Here is a 22,838-nt window from a genome sequence, read left to right as displayed (position 1 = left end):
TCTTTCAAACACGAGGAGCTTGCCAAAGGATAAAATGAAAAAGGGAAAGGTGAGGATCACCTTGACTCAAGCATAAAGTAAAAACATAAAGTAAAAGATAGGCCCTTCGTAGAGGGAAGCAGAGGTTGTCATGCGTGTTTAGGGTTGATGCACAAAATCTTAATGCAAAATAACGTCACTTTATATTGCCCCTTATATGTGGACCTTTATTATGCAGTCCGTCACTTTTATTACTTCCACAACAAGATCATACAAAGCTTATTTTCTCCGCACTAATAAGGCATACATATTTAGAGAGCAATTTTTATTGCTTGCACCGATGACAACTTACTTGAAGGATCTTACTCAATCCATAGGTAGGTATGGTGGACTCTCATGGCAAAACTGGGTTTACGGGTATTTGGAAGCACAAGTAGTATCTCTACTTAGTGCAAGGAATTTGGCTAGCATGAGGGAGAAAGGCAAGCTCAACATGTTTGGAAGGTCAATGACAATATACTTTAACTGAGATGTCAGAAAACATAAACCATTACGTTGTCTTCCTTGTCCAACGTCAACTCTTTTAGCATGTCATACTTAATGAGTGCTTCACAATCATAAAATATGTCCAAGATAATATATTTTTATGTGAACCTCTCTTTCCTTATTACTTCCTATTAATTGCAACGATGACCAAAACTACGTTTGCCAACTCTCAACAACTTTTATGCCTCATACTTTCTATGTGTGAAGTCATCACTAACCATGTTATAAGCATATCAAACATATAAAAATTCAGATTTATGACGTTCAATTCATTCCCCCATTTACTCATAGGATAAACATGAAGCACATGAGTAAATGACAAACTACTCCAAAAGATATGATTGAAGGACACTGAGTAGTCAAATAATTAACTAGCCATGGAGGGTTCCCTTTTTTATTCAATAATTCAGATCCAATGATTTTATTCAAACAGCAAGTAAAATTGAAAATATGCTCCAAGCAAAACACATATCATGTGACGAATAAAAATATAGCTCCGAGTAAGGTATACCGATAGTTTTGAAGACGAAAGAGGGGATGCCTTCCGGGGCATCCCCAAGCTTAGGCGCTTGAGTCTTCCTTGAATATTACCTTGGGGTGCCTTGGGAATCCCCAAGCTTAGGGTCTTTCCACTCCTTATTCTCCTCATATCGATATCTCACCCAAAACTGGAAAACTTCAATCACACAAAACTTAATGGAACTTCGTGAGATAGGTTAGTATGATAAAGAGTAAACCATGCACTTTGGTACTGTCAAAGACAAGATTCATAATTGTTTTCACATAATTCCTACTGTACCATATCATTTCTACACTTTATATTGAGAAATATAAGTCATAGAAACTAGAAAACAAGCAAACTATGCAATGAAAACAGAATCTGTCAGAAACAGAACAGTCTATAATGATCTGAGCAATAACCATACTTCTGCTACTCCAAAAATTATGAAATAAATTGGTGGATGTGAGGAATTTGTCTATTAATCTTCTTCAAAAAAGATTCAACTCAAAAGGACTCTTCTGTAAAAAATGACAGCTAATCTTGTGAGCGCAAAGTTTCTGTTTTTTACAGCAAGATCACATTAACTCTCACCCAAGTCTTCCCAAAGGTCTTACTTGGCACTTTATTGAAACAAAAGATATAAAACATGATTACTAGTAGCTTAATCATGTAGACACACAAAAACAGTAAGGATAAACATTGGTTTGTCTCCCAACAAGCGCTTTTCTTTAATGCCTTTTAGCTAGGCATGATGATTTCAATGATGCTCGCATAAAAGAAAGAGTTGAAACACAAAGAGAGCATCATGATGACTAGCACATTTAAATCTAACTCACTTCCTATGCCTAGGGATTTTGTGAGCACACAATTTATAGGAACAAAAGTCAACTAGCATAGGAAGGCAAAACAAGTATAACTTCAAAACTTTAAGCACATAGAGAGGAAACTTGATATTATTGCAACTCCTACAAGCACGTATTCCTCCCTCATTATAATTTTCAGTGGCATCATGGATAGCAAATTTGTTCTCAAACTCAATTGGAACCTCTTCCGAAATAGTGGAATACTAACTAAAGTTGACACTCTTCCAAATCCACTTTCATAAATATCGTACAGAGATTCAGCACCCTCCAAGATAGTGGGATCACTAATTCCTAAAGTTGACACTCTTCCAAACCCACTTTAGACTATAGTATTATTCATACTCCAAGAGATATAAGTGAAGTTCCTGGAGCATTTTACAATTAATATAGACCGGCCAACATACAAGCTCAAAATATATAAGTGAAGCATGCAAAGCATTCAATAAAACCATACTCAAACGATTTAAGTGAAGCACAAAGAGCAATTCTATAAGATCATACTTAAAAGATATAAGTGAAGCACATGAATTATTCTATAAATCAATGAAGAGCTATCTCATACTAGCATGATTCTTAAAGAAAAATAAAAACACAAAGGACACAAATCATGTGAACAAAACAAAAACCAAGGTATACCGATATTTGTTGAAGAAGAAAGATGGGATGCCAACCGGGGCATCCCCAAGCTTAGATGCTTGATTATCCTTGGAAATATTTACTTGGGGTGCCTTGGGCATCCCAAAGCTTGAACTCTTGTCTCTCTTTATTCTTCTCACATCGGTAACTCCTCGTTCTTCAAACGCTTCATTCACAAAAACTTAAACAAAAACTTGTGAGATCCGTTAGTGTAATAAAGCAAACTACCACCGTAAGGTACTGTAATTAACTCATTCTTTGTTTATATTGTTGTTAAACCTACTGTATTCCAACTTTTCTATGATTCATACCCTACATACTAGCCATAGATGCATCAAAATAAGCAAACAACACACGAAAAACAGAATCTGTCAAGAACAGGACAGTCTGTAGTAATCTGGAAGTTTAGTAAACTTCTGTAACTCCCAAATTTATGAAATAAATTTGACAATTTGAAAATTTTGTACAGAAGTAATGTGCAAAAAGTTTCAGACCCATTTGACTTTCAAGTAAAAAAATTAAATTCATCCACTACAGCCAAAGTTTCTGTTTTTGTTCTGCACAAAGTAAGCAAGCAATCTTATCATACTAAAACCAAAGCTTGGCACATTATTTTTATAATACAATGGATATATACCAGGGGATAATTATTTACAGAGGAACTTCCATGAAAATTTCTACATTGTTTCCATGAGCATGAACACAAGTGCTCAAGGTCGACCCTCACTTCTTCAATGCAGAACTTTCCAATCACTTCTCTTTTTGAAAAACTTTTTTAGGCATGAGCGGCAAGTAATTCTTTTTTGGTATTTTCATTATTTTTAATTTTTTTGTATGTTTCACCCACAACTAAACAGAAACAAAAAAGGAAAAACAAAATCTACTAAGTGAAGAAAGCAAACAAGCACACACAAAAATATCAACCCCACGCTATTGCTCCCCGACAACGGCGCCAGAAAAGAGCTTGATAATCCCCAAGTGCAGGGAATCATCGTAGCAATTTCCAAAGGTGGAAGTGATAAGTATGGAGTGTCGAACCCACAAGGAGCTAAAGGTAAGATCAATATTCTCTCAAGCCCTATCTGCCACTGATACGACTCTACGTGCACCGAACGTTTGCTTCCGACTAAAAACAAGAAATAAAACTGTGTTGTGGGTATGCAGAGGATAACTTTGTATGATATCGGAGAGCTAAAGTATAAAAGTAGGTGTTGTTATCATAAAGTTAGAATATATTACTAAATAATATAAATAGCGAGTGTGGAATAATGATGGATCGGTGTGCGGAAATGTCCTAGGCAAATGTTAACAAGATCGGTAGTCGTCATTGCAATTTCATATGAGGGAGATGCATAAGCTAACATACTTTTCCATACTTGGATCATATGCACTTATGATTGGAACTCTAGCAAACATACGCAACAACTAAAGATCATTAAGGTAAAACCCAACCATAGCATTAAAGCATCAATTCCTCTTTTATCCCATACGCAACAACCCCCTTACTCGGGTTCGTGTTTTAGTAACTCACGCAACCCACTATAAGTGAATCATGCACGTATTGCAACACCCTACAGCGGGAATCCCTCACGCTTGCGCGACACGAAGGGCACCATAGGACAGCATCAAAGTGAAACATACAACTCATGCCAATCTAGATCATCAATCAACCCAAAGACAAAAGATATCTACTCAAAACATCATAGGATGGCAACACATGATTGAATCATAATATGCGGCATAAAGCACCATGTTCAAGTAGGGATTACAGCGCGATGCGGGAGAGTGGACCGCGTAAAAGAGATGAGGATGGTGATGATGATGGTGATGTTGATGAAGACGATCACCGCGGCGATGATTCCCCTCCCGATGGCACTCCGATGCCACCAAGAGAGAGGAGGAGAGGTTCTCCCCCTTGTGCTTCCTCCTCCACGGCTTTCCCCCTCTGGTCCTTGGCCTTCATGGCGATGATGGCCCCTCCGAGATCCTCCTCCATGGCCTCTGATGATGATGGCCCCCTCCGGCAGGGTGCCAGAGAGGGCCTAGATTGATTTCTCATGGCTACAGAGGCTTGCGGCGGCGGAACTTCTGATCTAGGTTAATTCCCGAAGGTTTCCGTATTTATAGGAATTTTTGGCGTTGGTATCACGTCAGGGGGGTCTCCGGGCTGTCCATGAGATAGGGGGCGCGCCCTAGGGGGGCATGCCCCCACTCTCGTGGGCAGCCCGGGACTCTTCTGGCCCAACTCCGATGCTCCGTGGTCTTCTTTTGGTCCATAAAAAATCCTCAAAAATTGGCACGTCATTTGGACTCCGTTTGGTATCCCTTTTCTGTAGAACACAAAAACAAGGAGAAAACAGAAACTGGCACTGGGCTCTAGGTTAATAGGTCAGTCCCAAAAATCATATAAAATGATATATAAATGCATATAAAACATCATAGATGGATAATATAATAGCATGAATACTTCATAAATTATAGATACGTTGGAGACGTATCAAAGGCTTTATTCATGTAAAAAGAATAACAATTATTCTCTAACTTAAACGAATAATCATGTTACAATAAACATGATCTAATCATATTCATGCTCAACGCAAACACCAAATGACATTTATTTAGGTTCAACACTAATCCTGAAGGTAGAGGAAGTGTGCGATGGTGATCATATCAACCTTGGAATCATTTCCAACACACATCGTCAACTCGCTTTTAGCTAGTCTCTACAACTCCTGTTTCTAGTTACTAATCTTGACAACTGAACCGGTATCAAATACCCATGGATTACTTCGAGCACTAGTAAAATACACATCAATTACATGTATATCAAATATACCTTTGTTCACTTTGCCATCCTTCTTATCCACCAAGTATTTGGGGTAGTTCCACTTCTAGTAACCATTTCCTTCGCAGTAAAAGCACTCGGTTTCAGGCTTGGGTCCAGCTTTGGGCTTTCTTCACCGGAGTGGCAACTTTCTTGTCATTATTTTTGAAGTTCCCTTTCTTTCCCTCGCCCTTTTTCTTGAAACTAGTGGTCTTGTTAACCATCAACACTTGATGCTCTTTCTTGATTTCTACCTTCGCCGATCTCAGCATCGCGAAGAGCTCGGGAATCATTTTCGCCATCCCTTGCATATTATAGTTCATCACGAAGTTCTAGTAACTTGGTGGTAGTGACTAGGGAACTCTGTCAATCACTATCTTATCTGGAAGATTAACTCCCATTTGATTCAAGCGATTGTAGTACCCAGACATTCTGAGCACATGCTCACTGGCGGAGCTATTCTCCTCCATCTTGTAGGCAAAGTAGTTGTCAGAGGTCTCATGCCTCTCAACACGGGCATAAGTCTGAAATACCAATTTCAGCTCTTGGAACATCTCATATGCTCTATGGCTTTTGAAAACGTTTTTGAAGTCCCGGTTCTAAGCCGTAAAGCATGGCGCACTAAACTATGAAGTAGTCATCATAACGAGCTTGCCAAACCTTCATAACGTTTGCATCTGCTCTTGCAATAGGTCTGTCACCTAGCGGTGCATCAAGGACATAATTATTCTGTGAGGCAATGAGGATAATCCTCAGATCACCGACCCACCCCGCATCATCGCTACTATCATCTTTCAACTTATTTTTCTCTAGGAACATATCAAAAATAAGGGAGCTATATCGCGAGCTATTGATCTACAACATAGATATGCAAATACTATTAAGACTAAGTTGATAAATTTAAGTTCAATTAATCAAATTACTTAAGAACTCCCACTTAAATAGACATCCCTCAAGTCATCCAAGTGCTACTTGATCCAAATCAACTAACCCATGTCCGATCATCACGTGAGATGGGGTAGTCATTAATGGTGAACATCTCTATGTTGATCATATCTACTATATGATTCACGTTCGACCTTTCGGTCTCCAGTATTCTGAGGCCATGTCTGTACATGCTAGGCTCGTCAAGTTTAACCCAAGTATTCCACATGTGTAAAACTGTCTTACACCCGTTGTATGTGAACGTAGAGTCTATTACACCCGATCATTACGTGGTGTCCCAAAACGACGAACATTCGCAACGGTGCATACTCGGGGAGAACACTTATATATTGAAATTTAGTGAAGCGATCATCTTATCATGCTACCATCGTTCTAAGCAAAATAAGATGCATAAAAGATAAACATCACATGCAATCAAAATATGTGACATGATATGGCCATCATCATCTCGTACTTTTGATCTTCATCTCCAAAGCATCGTCATGATCTCCATTGTCACTGGCTCGACACCTTGATCTCCATCGTTCCGTCATGGTTGTCTCGCCAACTATTGCTTCTACAACTATTGCTAATGCATAGCGATAAAGTAAGTCAATTACATGGCGTTTGCATTTCATACAATAAAGATACAACAATAAGGCTCCTGCTGGTTGCCTGATATCTTACAAAACATGATCATCTCATAAAATAACGTATATCACATCATGTCTTGACCATATCACATCACAACATACCTTGCAAAAACAAGTTAGACATCCTCTACTTTGTTTCTTGCAAGTTTTACGTGGCTTCTACGGGTTTGTAGTAAGAACCGTTCTTACCTACGGCAAAACAACAACGGTGATTCGTCAAGTTTGCTGTTTTAACCTTCTTCAAGGACCGGACATAGTCAAATTCGATTCAACTAACATAGGAGAAACAGACACCCACCAGCCACCTTTATGCAAAACTAGTTGCATGTCAGCCGACCACCACTTCTCGGCATCAAACTTCTTTCTCATTGCGGCGGAGGTGTTTTGGGTGTGCCGCGACTGTGAAAGAGGGAAGGGGTGTAGGGTTTGCATCTTGAGCTCGGTAGACTTTAATAGCTGGAGCAAGCCCGACAAAGCTTCAATGTGGTGGAATATGCTTCTTGGTCTCCATGCTGTGAATGTTGTTGGGAATCGTTGCACGGAAAACAAAAAAATTCTACACACACGCGATGATCTATCCATGGAGATGCATAGCAACAAGGGGGAGAGTGTGTCTACGTACTCTCATAGACCGTAAGCGGAAGCATTTCACAACGCCGTTGATGCAGTAGAACTTCTTCGTGTTTCAATCGATCAAGTACCAAACGCACGACACCTCCGCGTTCTGCACACGTTCAGCTCGGTGACGTCCCTCGCCTTCTTGATCCAGCAAGACGTAGAGGTATTAGATGAGTTCCGTCAGCACGATAGCATGGTGACGATGATGGTGAAGTGATCTCCGCAGGGCTTCGCCTAAGCACTACGAAAATATGACCAGGGATGTAAACGGTGGAGGGGGGGCGCCGCACACGACTAACAATTGATCTGGTGTATGCTAGGACGCCCCCAATATATATATATAGGTGGAAGGGAGAGGGGAGGCTTCTAGGAGGTGCCCCAAGTAAGCCGAATCCTACTTGGGGTCCTCCCCAAGTGGCGCCTGCCTGCCATATTTAACCGAGGAAGAAGGAAAGAGGAGGGGGGGGGGGAGAGGGAAGGAAGTGGGAATCCTAATTCACACTTTCTTTTCCCTTCTCCCCTTTCCTTCCCCTCCTTAGGCCGACCCATATGGGGGCCGCACCAGCCCGTTGTGGCTGGTGTGTTTCCCCTCTTGGCCCATAAGGCCCATATCTTTTGTCGGGGGTGCCCGGAATCCCTTCGGGCGACCCGATAAGTACCCGGTACCCTCCGAAACACTTTCGGTGTCCAAATACCATCGTCCTATATATATATATATATTAATCTTTACCTCTCGACCATTTCGAGACTCCTCGTCATGTCCGTGGTCTCATCCGGGACTCCGAACAATATTTGGTCACCAAATCACATAACTCATATAATACTATATCGTCATCGAGCGTTAAGCGTGCGGATCCTACGGGTTCGAGAACTATGTACACATGACCGAGACACCTCTCCGGTCAATAACCAATAGTAGAACCTGGATGTCCGTATTGGCTCGTACATATTCTACGAAGATCTTTATCGGTCGAACCGTTATGACAACATACGTAATTCCCTTTGTCCATCGGTATGTTACTTGCCCGAGATTCGACCGCCGGTATCTTCAAACCTAGTTCAATCTCGTTACTGGCAACTCTCTTTACTTGTTCCGTAATACATCACCTTGTGACTAACTCCTTAGTCATTTGCTTGCAAGCTTATGATGTGTATTACCGAGAAGCCCGGAGATACCTCTCTGATACTCGGAGTGACAAATTCTAATCTCGATCAATGTCAACTCAACAAATACCTTTGGAGATACCTGTAGAGCATCTTTATGATCACCCAGTTATGTTGTGACGTTTGATAGCACATAGGGCATTCCTCTGGTATTCGGGAGTTGCATAATCTCATAGTCGAAGGAATATGTATTTGAAATGAAGAAAGCAATATCAATTAAACTGAACGATCATTATGCTGAGCTAACGGATGGGTCTTGTCCATTACATCATTCTCCTAATCATGTGATCCCGTTATCAAATGACAACACATGTCTATGGTTAGGAAACCTTAACCATTTTTGATCAACGAGCTAGTCTAGTAGGGACTCACTAGGGACATGGTATTTGTTTATGTATTCACACATGTACTTAGGTTTTCGATCAATACAATTCTAGCATGAATAATAAACCTTTATCATGAATAAGGAAATATAATATAAAATAACAATTTTATTATCGTCTGTAAGACATATTTCCTTCAAATGTCAGGTGGACGGACGACTGTCAGCCAACATGAATGCGGGTTGGTTGTCGTCCGAACAGGTTCAATCTGGCTGACATGAATGTGGCGTGGAGAGAAGGAGAATAACCAAAGCGACGAAAGAAGGGTTTTACTCCAACAAAGTTTGACTTTCCAACAAAATTGGAAATGCACTCTTTCAAGGACGGAGGGAGTATGTTGGTTCGGGGTGTCAGAGTCTAACGTGACAGACGTCTGAAACCATCCAAACCCCCATTAGTTTGGTGTAAATTTGCAGGATTTCGGATGCCAGATCGGTCCGGACAATTTATGTAACCGTAGACTAAAAATATCTGGTCCAAATGTTTGCGATCGATTTGGTGAGGCGCGATATATAGACGGTACTAGTTCCCTAAATGAAATGCTACGGGTGCAGTAGACCGTAGTATGAAGCTGGAGTATCTTGAAACCGAAGGATGGGTGAATGCATGAACGCGGTTCCTCTAAAAATGCATGATGAAGGCGCTTGCTCGAGGGCAAAACGGCCATTTTCAACACTGTCCCAGCCTCTACTAAAAGCTTTGCTCTCCGAGCTCACTCCACTCAGCAGGTGTCCACTCCACTACACTTGAGACAAAGCCATGGCATCTCCCGCTCCAAGCCCGGCCACGCCGCTCCTCGCCATCGCCATCCTCGCCGTGTTCGTCTCCGCCACCACAGCCGGCCCGGCGTGCTCGGAGTCCGACCGTGACGCGCTGCTGTCGATCCGCGCGGCGCTGTCAGAGGCGCACCTCGGCGTCTTCTCGACGTGGAAGGGCGCGGATTGCTGCACCAACTGGTACGGCGTGAGCTGCGACCCCACGAGCGGCCGCGTGGCCGACCTGACCCTCCGCGGCGAAGCCGAGGACGCCGTCATGGCCCCCGACGGCCACCCCGCCTCGGGCGTCATGTCCGGCTACATCTCCGACCACGTCTGCCACCTCGACGCCCTGTCCTCTCTCATCCTCGCCGACTGGAAGCAGATATCCGGGCCCATCCCGTCCTGCGTCGCCACCTCTCTTCCCAACCTCCGTATCCTCGAGCTCCCCGCCAACCGCCTCACGGGCGAGATCCCGCCGTCCATCGGCAGCCTCTCCCGCCTCATCGTGCTCAACCTCGCCGACAACCTCTTCTCCGGCGCCATTCCCAGCTCCATCGCCTCCCTCGCATCCATCAAGCACCTCGACCTCGCCAACAACCAGCTCACCGGCAGTATCCCAGCCAACATCGGCAACCTCGCCACGCTGAGCCGTGCGCTGCTCAGCCGGAACCGGCTGTCGGGACCCATCCCTCCGTCCATCGGGTCCCTCACCCGGCTCGCCGACCTGGACCTCTCCGAGAACCACCTCACGGGCGCCATCCCGGACAGCCTCGGGTCGTCGGGCAGCGGCGTGCTCACGTCGCTGCACCTCGGCGGCAACCGCATCTCCGGGCGGATCCCGGCAAAGCTGCTGGGGGCGAAGGGGCTCTCGATCGTGAACCTGAGCCGGAACGCCGTGGAGGGCCCCATCCCGGACGCATTCACGGGCAGGTCCTACTTCATCGTGCTGGACCTGTCGCGGAACCGGCTGACCGGCGGCGTGCCGCGGTCCCTGGCGTCGGCGGCGTACGTGGGGCACCTCGACCTCAGCCACAACCGGCTGTGCGGCACCATCCCGGCGGGCCCGCCGTTCGACCACCTCGCCGCCGAGTCCTTCGCCAGCAACAGCTGCCTCTGCGGGGCCCCGCTCGGCAAGTGCACGTGAACGAGAGGTGGATCGCCAGAGCCATCCGATCGCGTCGACCCGACTTCGGATGATTTTTACTACCGTGGTGCCCGTGCGTGTGTGATATACTGTGCTGATGATGTACCGTAGCCCGGTAGCCGTGTACCAAGGTCCAAGTGCCAACTGTGTGCTTAACTTTTACTATAGTTTTTTTTTAAAAAAAAACTTGTACAATAGGATGGGTATGGAAGAAGATAAATAGTGTACTGCCGATCGTGTGTGAGCGAGGAAGAGGCAAGGAAATGGAGAGAACCCTCCCCCATTCCTCTTCATTTTTCCTTTTTCACTTGCCATTGATTTCCATGAGAGTGTGCTACTACTATAAAGATTGGACTGTTAAGCTACAAGCACTTGGCGCTGCCGAAAGCAAGGGTAATGCTGAGAGCCTGTGAGAAGTGTGTGTTTTTAGTATTTTATTAGACTCGTGATTTGCTCCCGCAGTTGCGAATAGCACATGCCGACGACAAACTTAACATGAACATATGGATATGATAATGGTATATGAACCTGTAAACTCGTGCTGCATAATCACCGGAATGTGATTTTGGCCCCTCTGTAATTACTTCCACCAGTTTCCAAGCCTTGCTTCCGTCCTGTTCCTTGACCAACACAGCACAGTAACCAGTGCAGCTGCTCCTGTCGTGTTCCATGAGCTCACGAAAAACTATTTGAAGCTAGAGATGGTCAGACTGCACAAGTGCACAGCCCACAGACAGGGACTTTTTTCCTTTGGTGAACTTTGACAGGTTATCGTTTCGTACTACTACTGCTCTTTACTACCAGCTCAAGATCTGAGCAATAGCCGTGCTTGGAAATGCATTGGAATTTTGGACCACTCTCCCGTTCAATTTCTTTAGACCGGAAAGCAAAGGCATCTTGAACACAGTACCGTCGCACATGGAGTAGCTTTAATTTTTCCCAAATGATAAAAATCTGAAGTTAGTTTTTTTTTTTGCAATTTCCGAGCGAACACATGGGGACCGTCAGATTTGTACGCACGAATATTGGCACACGGCCCTCGCCATCTCAACATCGAGCAGTCGTTCGCTCCGGGGTAAAAACTACGTGAACGGGTCAATGAAAAGGAAAACGTTTGACGCCCTCGCCATCTCAACATCGAGTAGTCGTTCGCTCCGGGGTAAAAACTACGTGAACGGGTCAATGAAAAGGAAAACGTTTAACGCCGGGGCTAAGTTTCGACTCGCTCACTAGGCGCAGTCCTCTAACACAGCCATGTGCTTTGCGGGGCCACCCACCGATAGCGACCTTATCCTATTCCATGCATGCATCGTCTTCTTCCTTCAAATTCCCTTCCATTCGCACCATCTTTCTCATCTTGACTAGCACCCGGCGCACCTACTCATTGGTACCAAAGGCATGGCCGCCCTCTTCCTTCTTTTTTGACCGGCTAGGCCCGGAGCTGTGACCAGCGCCTGGGCCACCGCGACCGGAGACCAGGCGCCTGGGGAAGCTGTAACCGGCGTGCTGGGCCGCCAAGGCCGTCGCCCCCATGGAAGCTGCAACCAGCAGAGCCAGAAGCTGCAACTAGCAGAGCCAGAAGCTGCGACCAGCCAAGCAAAAAGCTGCAACCGTTGCTAGAGAAGCTATAACCGTTCCTAGAGAAGCTGTAACCGGTGAGCGGGGAGCTGTGCCCGGCGTAGATGCGACCAGGGAGAAAGTGCAGGATGTTGCGACCAGCGACATACGATGCTGGGACCAGCGACTCCTTGTGTTGGAACGACAACGACCTGTGGTGAGAGATTTCATCCATGGTGCCCGTGAGCTACGAAGGCGACGACTGAGGGCCGGGACATTTGCTGCAACTGGCATCTCTGGTTGCTGGAACCGGCTATTCAAGATGCTGGAACTGGCATTTTGGGGTCCTACGACCGATTATGGTGGGAGCTGCAACGGTGAATGGCGGCCAACGGTGACCAGAGCTGCGGCCGTCTTGACAGAAGCTGCGATCGTCTCGACGGGAGCTACAACGGTTGAACGGCGGTGCTACAACCGCCTATGGTAGAGCTGCAACCATAGTGACGGCGGAACATGGGTGTTTTTGCTGCAACCCGGCCATTGCTGGGAGCCAACCGGCGGCGTGGATTGCCACACGACGGTGCCGACGAATGCTACAACCGCACGACGATGAGCTGCAACCTATGGCTGGTGGTGTTGCATCCAACCATGATGGCGGCCATGACTTTTTTGCTGGAGACGTCACCGCATAGGAGCTGCGACGGTACTGATGTTACAACCGGCGTTTTGTTTTGCTGGAAGCAATGGTATTTTTTGCTGGAATCAGCCACTAAATTTGCTGGGATCTGCATTGGATGGTGTTCTTTTTGCTACCACCGACGACGCTTTTTGCTGTGCCCGGCGACATGTTTTCCTGGAGCCAGTGACGGTTTTTGATGCAACTGGCAGGCACCGTGGGGTGTGTTGGAAATATGCCCTAGAGGCAATAATAAAAGCATTATTATTATATTTCTTTGTTCATGATAATTGTCTTTATTCATGCTATAATTGTGTTATCCGGAAATCGTAATACATGTGTGAATAACAGACACCAACATGTCCCTAGTAAGCCTCTAGTTGACTAGCTCGTTGATCAATAGATAGTCATGGTTTCCTGGCTATGGACATTGGACGTCATTGATAACGGGATCACATCATTAGGATAATGATGTGATGGACAAGACCCAATCCTAAACATAGCACAAGATCGTATAGTTCGTTTGCTAGAGTTTTTGCAATGTCAAAGTATCTCTTCCTTCGACCATGAGATCGTATAACTCCTGGATACCGTAGGAGTGCTTTGGGTGTATCAAACGTCACAACGTAACTGGGTGACTATAAAGGTGCACTACAGGTATCTCCGAAAGTATCTATTGTTTTATATGGATCGAGACTGGGATTTGTCACTCCGTATGACGGAGAGATATCACTGGGCCCACTCAGTAATGCATCATCATAATGAGCTCAAAGTAACCAAGTGTTTGGTCACGGGATCATGCATTACGGTACGAGTAAAGTGACTTGCCGGTAACAAGATTGAACGAGGTATTGGGATACCGACGATCGAATCTCGGGCAAGTAACATATCGATTGACAAAGGGAATTGCATACGGGGTTGATTAAATCCTCGACATCGTGGTTCATCCGATGAGATCATCGTGGAGCATGTGGGAGCCAACATGGGTATCCAGATCCCGCTGTTGGTTATTGACCGGAGAGCGATCTCGGTCATGTCTGCATGTCTCCCGAACCCGTAGGGTCTACACACTTAAGGTTCAGTTACGCTAGGGTTGTAGGGATATGTATATGCAGTAACCCGAATGTTGTTCGGAGTCCCGGATGAGATCCCGGACGTCACGAGGAGTTCCGGAATGGTCCGGAGGTAAAGATTTATATATGGGAAGTCCTGTTTCGGGCATCGGGACAAGTTTCGGGGTTATCGGTATTGTACCGGGACCACCGGAGGGGTCCCGGGGGCCCACCGGGTGGGGCCACCCATCCCCGGGGGCCACATGGGCTGTAGGGGGTGCGCCTTGGCCTGCTTGGGCCAAGGGCACCAGCCCCACATAGGCCCATGCGCCTAGGGTTTAAGGGGGAAAGAGTCCTAGGAGGGTAAGGCACCTCCTAGGTGCCTTGGGGGGGAGGGAAACCCCCCTTGGCCGCCGCACCCCCTAGGAGATTGGATCTCCTAGGGCCGGCCACCCCCCCTTGGCACCCCTATATATAGTGGGGGAGAGGAGGGACTTCATACCATGAGTCCTTGGCCTTTGGTTGCCTCCTTCTCCCTTCCCAACACCTCCTCCACCTCCTTATTGCTTAGCGAAGCTCTGCCGGAGTACTGCAGCTCCATCAACACCACGCCGTCGTGCTGCTGCTGGTGCCATCTCCCTCAACCTCTCCTCCCTCCCTTGCTGGATCAAGAAGGAGGAGACGTGGCTGTTCCGTACGTGTGTTGAACGCGGAGGTGCCGTCCGTTCGGTGCTAGGATCTCCGGTGATTCGAATCACGTCGTGTTCGACTACATCATCCCCGTTCTTTGAACGCTTCCGCTCGCGATGTACAAAGGTATGTAGATGCATCTAATCACTCGTTGCTAGATGAACTCCTAGATGATCTTGGTGAAACGAGTAGGAAATTTTTTTTGTTTTCTGCAACGTTCCCCAACAGTGGCATCATGAGCTAGGTCTATGCGTAGTTCTTCTTGCACGAGTAGAACACAATTGGTTGTGGGCGTAGATTTGTCAACTTTCTTGCCACTACTAGTCTTATCTTGCTTCAGCGGTATTGTGGGATGAAGCGGCCCGGACCAACCTTACACGTACGCTTACGTGAGACCGGTTCCACCGACTAACATGCACAAGTTGCATAAGGTGGCTGGCGGGTGTCTGTCTCTCCCACTTTAGTTGAAGCGGATTCGATGAAAAGGGTCCTTATGAAGGGTAAATAGAAGTTGACAAATCACGTTGTGGTTTCACGTAGGTAAGAAAACGTTCTTGCTAGAACCCTACTTCAGCCACGTAAAACTTGCAAACAACAATTAGAGGACGTCTAACTTGTTTTTGCAGCAAGTGCTTTGTGATATGATATGGCCAAAGTTGTGATGAATGATGAATGATCTATATGTCATGTATGAGATGTTCATGCTATTGTAATAGGAATCACGACTTGCATGTCGATGAGTATGACAACCGGCAGGAGCCATAGGAGTTGTCTTTATTTTTTGTATGACCTGCGTGTCATTAAAGAATGCCATGTAAACTACTTTACTTTATTACTAAATGCGTTAAACATAGAAGTAGAAGTAGTCGTTGGCGTGACAACTTCATGAAGACACGATGATGGAGATCATGATGATGGAGATCATGGTGTCATGCCGGTGACAAGATGATCATGGAGCCCCGAAGATGAAGATCAAAGGAGCTATATGATATTGGCCATATCATGTCACTACTTTATATAATTGCATGTGATGTTTATTATGTTTTATGCATCTTGTTTACTTAGAACGACGGTAGTAAATAAGATGATCCCTTACAAAATTTCAAGAAGTGTTCTCCCCTAACTGTGCACCGTTGCTACAGTTCGTCGTTTCGAAGCACCACGTGATGATCGGGTGTGATAGATTCTTACGTTCACATACAACGGGTGTAAGACAGTTTTACACAGCGAAAACACTTAGGGTTAACTTGACGAGCCTAGCATGTACAGACATGGCCTCGGAACACGGAGACCGAAAGGTCGAACACGAGTCGTATGGAAGATACGATCTACATGAGAATGTTCACCGACGATGACTAGTCCGTCTCACGTGATGATCGGACACGGCCTAGTCGACTTGGATCGTGTAACACTTAGATGACCAAAGGGATGTCAAATCTGAGTGGGAGTTCATTATAATTTGATTAGATGAACTTAATTATCATGAACTTAGTCTAAATTTTTACAATATGTCTTGTAGATCAAATGGCCAACGTAGTCCTCAACTTCAACGCGTTCCTAGAGAAAACCAAGCTGAAAGACGATGGCAGCAACTATACGGACTGGGTCCGGAACCTGAGGATCATCCTCATAGCTGCCAAGAAAGATTATGTCCTACAAGCACCGCTAGGTGATGCACCTGTTCTCCCTGCAGAACAAGACGTTATGAACGCTTGGCAGGCACGTTCTGATGACTACTCCCTCGTTCAGTGCGGCATGCTTTACAGCTTAGAGCCGGGGCTCCAAAAGCGTTTTGAGAGACATGGAGCATATGAGATGTTCGAAGAGCTGAAAATGGTTTTCCAAGCTCATGCCCGGGTCGAGAGATATGAAGTCTCCGACAAATTCTTCAGCTGTAAGATGGAGGAAAACAGTTCTGTCAGTGAGCACATACTCACTATGTCTGGGTTACATAACCGCTTGACTCGGCTGGGAGTTAATCTCCCGGATGATGCGGTCATTGACAGAATCCTCCAGTCGCTTCCACCGAGCTACAAGAGCTTTGTGATGAACTTCAATATGCAGGGGATGGAAAAGACCATTCCTGAAGTATTTGCTATGCTGAAATCAGCAGAGGTAGAAGTCAGAAAGGAACATCAAGTGTTGATGGTCAATAAAACCACTAAGTTCAAGAAGGGCAAGGGTAAAAAGAACTTCAAGAAGGACGGCAAGGTAGTTGCCGCGCCCAGCAAGCAAGCTGCCGGGAAGAAGCCAAAGAATGGACCCAAGCCCGAGACTGAGTGTTTTTATTGCAAGGAAAGTGGTCACTGGAAGCGGAACTGCCCCAAATACTTAGCGGACAAGAAGGCCGGCAAAACCAAAGGTATATTTGATATACATGTAATTGATGTGTACCTTACCAGTAATCGTAGTAACTCCTGGGTATTTGATACCGGTGTCGTTGCTCATATTTGTAACACACAACAGGAGCTGCGGAATAAACGGAGACTGGCGAAGGACGAGGTGACGATGCGCGTCGGGAATGGTTCCAAGGTCGATGTGATCGCCGTCGGCACGCTACCTCTACATTTACCTACGGGATTAGTTTTGAACCTCAATAATTGTTATTTTGTGCCAAGTTTGAGCATGAACATTGTATCAGGATCTCGTTTAATTCGAGATGACTACTCATTTAAATCCGAGAATAATGGTTGTTCTATTTTTATGAGAGATATGTTTTATGGTCATGCTCCTATGGTGAATGGTTTATTCCTTATGAATCTCGAACGTGATGCTACACATGTTCATAATGTGAGTACCAAAAGAAGTAAGGTTGATAATGATAGTCCCACATACTTGTGGCACTGCCGCCTCGGTCACATAGGTGTCAAACGCATGAAGAAGCTCCATGCTGATGGACTTTTAGAGTCTCTTGATTATGAATCATTTGACACGTGCGAACCATGGCTTATGGGTAAAATGACCAAGACTCCATTCTCAGGAACAATGGAGAGAGCAACCAACTTATTGGAAATCATACATACTGATGTGTGCGGTCCAATGAGTGTTGAGGCTCGCGGTGGCTATCGTTATGTTCTCACCCTCACTAATGACTTGAGTAGATATGGGTATGTCTACTTAATGAAACACAAGTCTGAGACCTTTGAAAAGTTCAAGGAATTTCAGAGTGAAGTTGAGAATCAACGTGACAGGAAAATCAAGTTTCTACGATCAGATCGTGGAGGAGAATACTTGAGTCACGAGTTTGGCACACACTTAAGAAAATGTGGAATAGTTTCACAACTCACGCCGCCTGGAACACCTCAGCGTAATGGTGTGTCCGAACGTCGTAATCGCACTCTATTAGATATGGTGCGATCTATGATGTCTCTTGCCGATTTACCACTATCTTTTTGGGGCTATGCTTTAGAGACTGCCGCATTCACTTTAAATAGGGCCCCGTCGAAATCCGTTGAGACGACACCGTATGAATTATGGTTTGGGAAGAAACCTAAGCTGTCATTTCTAAAAGTTTGGGGATGCGATGCTTATGTCAGGAAACTTCAACCTGAAAAGCTCGAACCCAAATCGGAAAAATGCGTCTTCATAGGATACCCTAAAGAAACTGTTGGGTATATCTTCTACCTCAGATCCGAAGGCAAGATCTTTGTTGCCAAGAATGGGTCCTTTCTGGAGAAAGAGTTTCTCTCGAAAGAAGTAAGTGGGAGGAAAGTAGAGCTTGATGAAGTATTGCCTCTTGAACCGGGAAATGGCACAACTCAAGAAAATGTTCCTGAGGTGCCAGCACCGACTAGAGAGGGAGTTAATGATAATGATCAAGATACTTCTGATCAAGCTCCTACTGAATTCGAAGGTCCACAAGGACACGTTCCGCACCAGAGTGGTACGGCAACCCTGTCTTGGAAATCATGTTGTTAGACAACGGTGAACCTTCGAACTATGAAGAAGCGATGGCGGGTCCGGATTCCGACAAATGGCTAGAAGCCATGAAATCCGAGATAGGATCCATGTATGAAAACGAAGTATGGACTTTGACTGACTTGCCCGTAGAACGGCGAGCCATAGAAAATAAATGGATCTTTAAGAAGAAGACAGACGCGGATGGTAATGTGACCATCTATAAAGCTCGGCTTGTCGCTAAGGGTTATCGACAAGTTCAAGGGGTTGACTACGATGAGACTTTCTCACCGGTAGCGAAGCTGAAGTCCGTCCGAATCATGTTAGCAATTGCCACATTTTATGATTATGAAATTTGGCAAATGGACGTCAAAACGGCATTCCTTAATGGTTTCCTTAAGGAAGAATTGTATATGATACAGCCGGAAGGTTTTGTCGATCCTAAAAATGCTGACAAGGTGTGCAAGCTCCAACGCTCGATTTATGGGCTGGTGCAAGCATCTCGGAGTTGGAACATTCGTTTTGATGAGATGATCAAAGCGTTTGGGTTTACACAGACTTATGGAGAAGCCTGTGTTTACAAGAAAGTGAGTGGGAGCTCTATAGCATTTCTCATACTATATGTAGATGACATACTTTTGATGGGAAATGATATAGAACTTTTGGACAGCATTAAGGCCTACTTGAATAAGAGTTTTTCAATGAAGGACCTTGGAGAAGCTGCTTATATATTAGGCATCAAGATCTATAGGGATAGATCAAGACACCTCATAGGTCTTTCACAAAGCACATATCTTGATAAGATTTTGAAGAAGTTCAAAATGGATCAGTCCAAGAAAGGGTTCTTTCCTGTTTTGCAAGGTGTGAAATTGAGCTCAGCTCAATGTCCGACCACGGCAGCAGAGATAGAAGAGATGAGTGTCATCCCCTATGCCTCAGCCATAGGTTCTATTATGTATGCCATGCTGTGTACCAGACCTGATGTAAACCTTGCCGTAAGTTTGGTAGGAAGGTACCAAAGTAATCCCGGCAAGGAACACTAGACAGCGGTCAAGAATATCCTGAAGTACCTGAAAAGGACTAAGGAAATGTTTCTCGTTTATGGAGGTGACGAAGAGCTCGTCGTAAAAGGTTACGTCGACGCTAGCTTCGACACAGATCTGGATGACTCTAAGTCACAAACTGGATACGTGTATATTTTGAATGGTGGGGCAGTAAGCTGGTGCAGTTGCAAGCAGAGCGTCGTGGCGGGATCTACATGTGAAGCGGAGTACATGGCAGCCTCGGAGGCAGCACATGAAGCAATATGGGTGAAGGAGTTCATCACCGACCTAGGAGTCATACCCAATGCGTCGGGGCCGATCAAGCTCTTCTGTGACAACACTGGAGCTATTGCACTTGCCAAGGAGCCCAGGTTTCACAAGAAGACAAGGCACATCAAGCGTCGCTTCAACTCCATCCGTGAAAATGTTCAAGATGGAGACATAGAGATTTGTAAAGTACATACGGACCTGAATGTAGCAGATCCGTTGACTAAACCTCTCCCAAGAGCAAAACATGATCAACACCAGAATTCCATGGGTGTTCGATTCATCACAATGTAACTAGATTATTGACTCTAGTGCAAGTGGGAGACTGTTGGAAATATGCCCTAGAGGTAATAATAAAAGCATTATTATTATATTTCTTTGTTCATGATAATTGTCTTTATTCATGCTATAATTGTGTTATCCGGAAATCGTAATACATGTGTGAATAACAGACACCAACATGTCCCTAGTAAGCCTCTAGTTGACTAGCTCGTTGATCAATAGATAGTCATGGTTTCCTGGCTATGGACATTGGACGTCATTGATAACGGGATCACATCATTAGGATAATGATGTGATGGACAAGACCCAATCCTAAACATAGCACAAGATCGTATAGTTCGTTTGCTAGAGTTTTTGCAATGTCAAAGTATCTCTTCCTTCGACCATGAGATCGTATAACTCCTGGATACCGTAGGAGTGCTTTGGGTGTATCAAACGTCACAACGTAACTGGGTGACTATAAAGGTGCACTACAGGTATCTCCGAAAGTATCTATTGTTTTATATGGATCGAGACTGGGATTTGTCACTCCGTATGACGGAGAGATATCACTGGGCCCACTCAGTAATGCATCATCATAATGAGCTCAAAGTAACCAAGTGTTTGGTCACGGGATCATGCATTACGGTACGAGTAAAGTGACTTGCCGGTAACAAGATTGAACGAGGTATTGGGATACCGACGATCGAATCTCGGGCAAGTAACATATCGATTGACAAAGGGAATTGCATACGGGGTTGATTAAATCCTCGACATCGTGGTTCATCCGATGAGATCATCGTGGAGCATGTGGGAGCCAACATGGGTATCCAGATCCCGCTGTTGGTTATTGACCGGAGAGCGATCTCGGTCATGTCTACATGTCTCCCGAACCCGTAGGGTCTACACACTTAAGGTTCAGTTACGCTAGGGTTGTAGGGATATGTATATGCAGTAACCCGAATGTTGTTCGGAGTCCCGGATGAGATCCCGGACATCACGAGGAGTTTCGGAATGGTCCGGAGGTAAAGATTTATATATGGGAAGTCCTGTTTCGGGCATCGGGACAAGTTTCGGGGTTATCGGTATTGTACCGGGACCACCGGAGGGGTCCCGGGGGCCCACCGGGTGGGGCCACCCATCCCCGGGGGCCACATGGGCTGTAGGGGGTGCGCCTTGGCCTGCTTGGGCCAAGGGCACCAGCCCCACATAGGCCCATGCGCCTAGGGTTTAAGGGGGAAAGAGTCCTAGGAGGGTAAGGCACCTCCTAGGTGCCTTGGGGGGGAGGGAAACCCCCCTTGGCCGCCGCACCCCCTAGGAGATTGGATCTCCTAGGGCCGGCCACCCCCCCTTGGCACCCCTATATATAGTGGGGGAGAGGAGGGACTTCATACCTTGAGTCCTTGGCCTTTGGTTGCCTCCTTCTCCCTTCCCAACACCTCCTCCACCTCCTTATTGCTTAGCGAAGCTCTGCCGGAGTACTGCAGCTCCATCAACACCACGCCGTCGTGCTGCTGCTGGTGCCATCTCCCTCAACCTCTCCTCCCTCCCTTGCTGGATCAAGAAGGAGGAGACGTGGCTGTTCCGTACGTGTGTTGAACGCGGAGGTGCCGTCCGTTCGGTGCTAGGATCTCCGGTGATTCGAATCACGTCGTGTTCGACTACATCATCCCCGTTCTTTGAACGCTTCCGCTCACGATCTACAAAGGTATGTAGATGCATCTAATCACTCGTTGCTAGATGAACTCCTAGATGATCTTGGTGAAACGAGTAGGAAATTTTTTTTGTTTTCTGCAACGTTCCCCAACAGGGTGTTGATGTAGCTTTTTGCTATGACGAGCTGCAACCGTCCATAGTGGAGCTGCAACCGGCCGCGGCGGAGCTGCAAGAGGGCGAGCTGAGCTGCAACCAGGGAGAGATGAGATGTTGCGACGATGAGTTGTGACCAATGTGCTGCGACAACAAGCGAAGGTGGCCGGAGACAGACTGGATGGTACACCGCACGTCGGCAATCGGAGGTGCAGCTAGAACCGGCAAGGTTAGGCGCTGCGAGGGAGGCGACCGGTAGCGAGATGGCAGGGCTTCGAGGGCGGCGACCAGCGGCTGGACAGCGACGCTTCGAGGGCGGCTACCGGCGGTGAGCCGACAGCGCTTCGAGGTAGGTCGCCTCTCATGGCCATGGCGGGTATCGGCGGTTCCCGTCGTTGCTCTATCCTCCTTGTGTTTCGTGTTTTTCTTGGCAAAAATGATTTAGTAAACATCTTTTGATCTGACGGCCGAGAGGCAGCACATCCAACGTGTGGGATTGGACCGGCCAGGGTGTTGGGCTGGCGCTCCCACGCTTAGCACTATTGAGAAACCGGGTACACCACGATGGTGGCGGCGGCTACGTGCGATGCAC

The 22,838-nt window shown here is 46.0% G+C and overlaps 1 protein-coding gene across 1 annotated transcript; it reads left to right on the top strand.

Moving 5' to 3' along the window:
- Positions 1–9,792: 9,792 nt before the first annotated feature.
- On the top strand, positions 9,793–11,402 carry LOC123161267 (DNA damage-repair/toleration protein DRT100). The gene has a single exon (XM_044579120.1). It carries the CDS (start codon positions 9,852–9,854, stop codon positions 10,992–10,994), a length of 1,143 nt encoding a protein of 380 aa, XP_044435055.1. The 5' UTR covers positions 9,793–9,851; the 3' UTR covers positions 10,995–11,402.
- Positions 11,403–22,838: the final 11,436 nt, after the last annotated feature.

This window comes from Triticum aestivum, chromosome 7B, assembly GCF_018294505.1.
Source record: "Triticum aestivum cultivar Chinese Spring chromosome 7B, IWGSC CS RefSeq v2.1, whole genome shotgun sequence".
Lineage (NCBI taxonomy): Eukaryota > Viridiplantae > Streptophyta > Magnoliopsida > Poales > Poaceae > Triticum > Triticum aestivum.
This window is presented reverse-complemented; position numbering and strand designations above follow the sequence as displayed.

Coding starts and splice junctions, on each gene's coding strand:
- LOC123161267 (XM_044579120.1), top strand. CDS start 9,852: ATGGCATCTCCCGCTCCAAGCCCGGCCACGCCGCTCCTCGCCATCGCC.